At 41.7% G+C, this 830-nt stretch overlaps 1 protein-coding gene across 1 annotated transcript in view; it reads right to left on the reverse strand.

Moving 5' to 3' along the window:
• The window catches only part of LOC119588139, a 40,789-nt gene that overhangs the window by 9,731 nt on the left and 30,228 nt on the right, over positions 1-830 (reverse strand). The window contains exons 24-25 of the mRNA XM_037936845.1: positions 540-715; positions 56-166 (exon numbers count right to left, since the gene is read on the reverse strand). Coding sequence (XP_037792773.1) covers positions 56-166; positions 540-715 — 287 coding nt within the window. The remainder of the gene's footprint in view (positions 1-55; positions 167-539; positions 716-830) is intronic.

Consider the following 830-nt stretch of genomic DNA (forward strand, 5'->3'; position numbering starts at 1 on the left):
GACGTAAACAGTTTAGAGCCTTCTAGCAGATTATGTAATAGCACATTCTACCTACCTCTTGGCTGCAGGACTTCGATTGACTGACAAATGACTTGAGCATCTCTGGCGTGAAATCTCTATATTCGAGTTCTATTTGCATGTCCTTCTTCCCTTTGCTGCGCACCAACTGCAGAAAGAAGGAAATTATCATTGCTATAAAGACCACACCCATGGGAAGAACCACATCCCAAAATTTCTCGGACAAAATATTTATCCAGATGTGCGATAGAGTTTTCCTCACTGATTCTCTGTCAATAGGAAATCCAGAATACTATACTTCATGTAATATCTGGACAGAAAAATGCGTTTTCCTCATATCTCTCATGTCGAAAAAGAAAAAGAAATGACATTTGCAGTTCGATAAAACGAAATATTCTACAAAAATCTATATTTCTCACAAAATCTAAATATTCTATAAACTATTCTACAGTTATTACCATCATTACATAAAAAAATCCCACCCCCCATAAAGTCCTCATGAAGGAAGAACAAAAACTCACGTAGTCCTCTGGCAGGTTATGAACGACAGTGGTGGTGGTTTCCCTCGTCACTGTATTATAGGAGCAGTTCACGTAGGCAGCAGGGAGGGGTCCGTTGCCGTCCGGGTCAATCTTGTAAATCCCCGTAGCGTTGTATCCGATCTGGCGGTACTGCTCGCACGAACGGCGGTACAGCGCTGGTGGTTGGACGATGAAGGTAGAAGGATAGAAGGATGGAAGGAGAGTATGATGGGAGAAAAAAAGGGATGTTGATTCTTGACAGGTGGGATTAGGGAGTTTGGTCTCTTTATT

Source organism: Penaeus monodon, chromosome 23, assembly GCF_015228065.2.
Source record: "Penaeus monodon isolate SGIC_2016 chromosome 23, NSTDA_Pmon_1, whole genome shotgun sequence".
Taxonomy (NCBI): Eukaryota; Metazoa; Arthropoda; class Malacostraca; order Decapoda; family Penaeidae; genus Penaeus; species Penaeus monodon.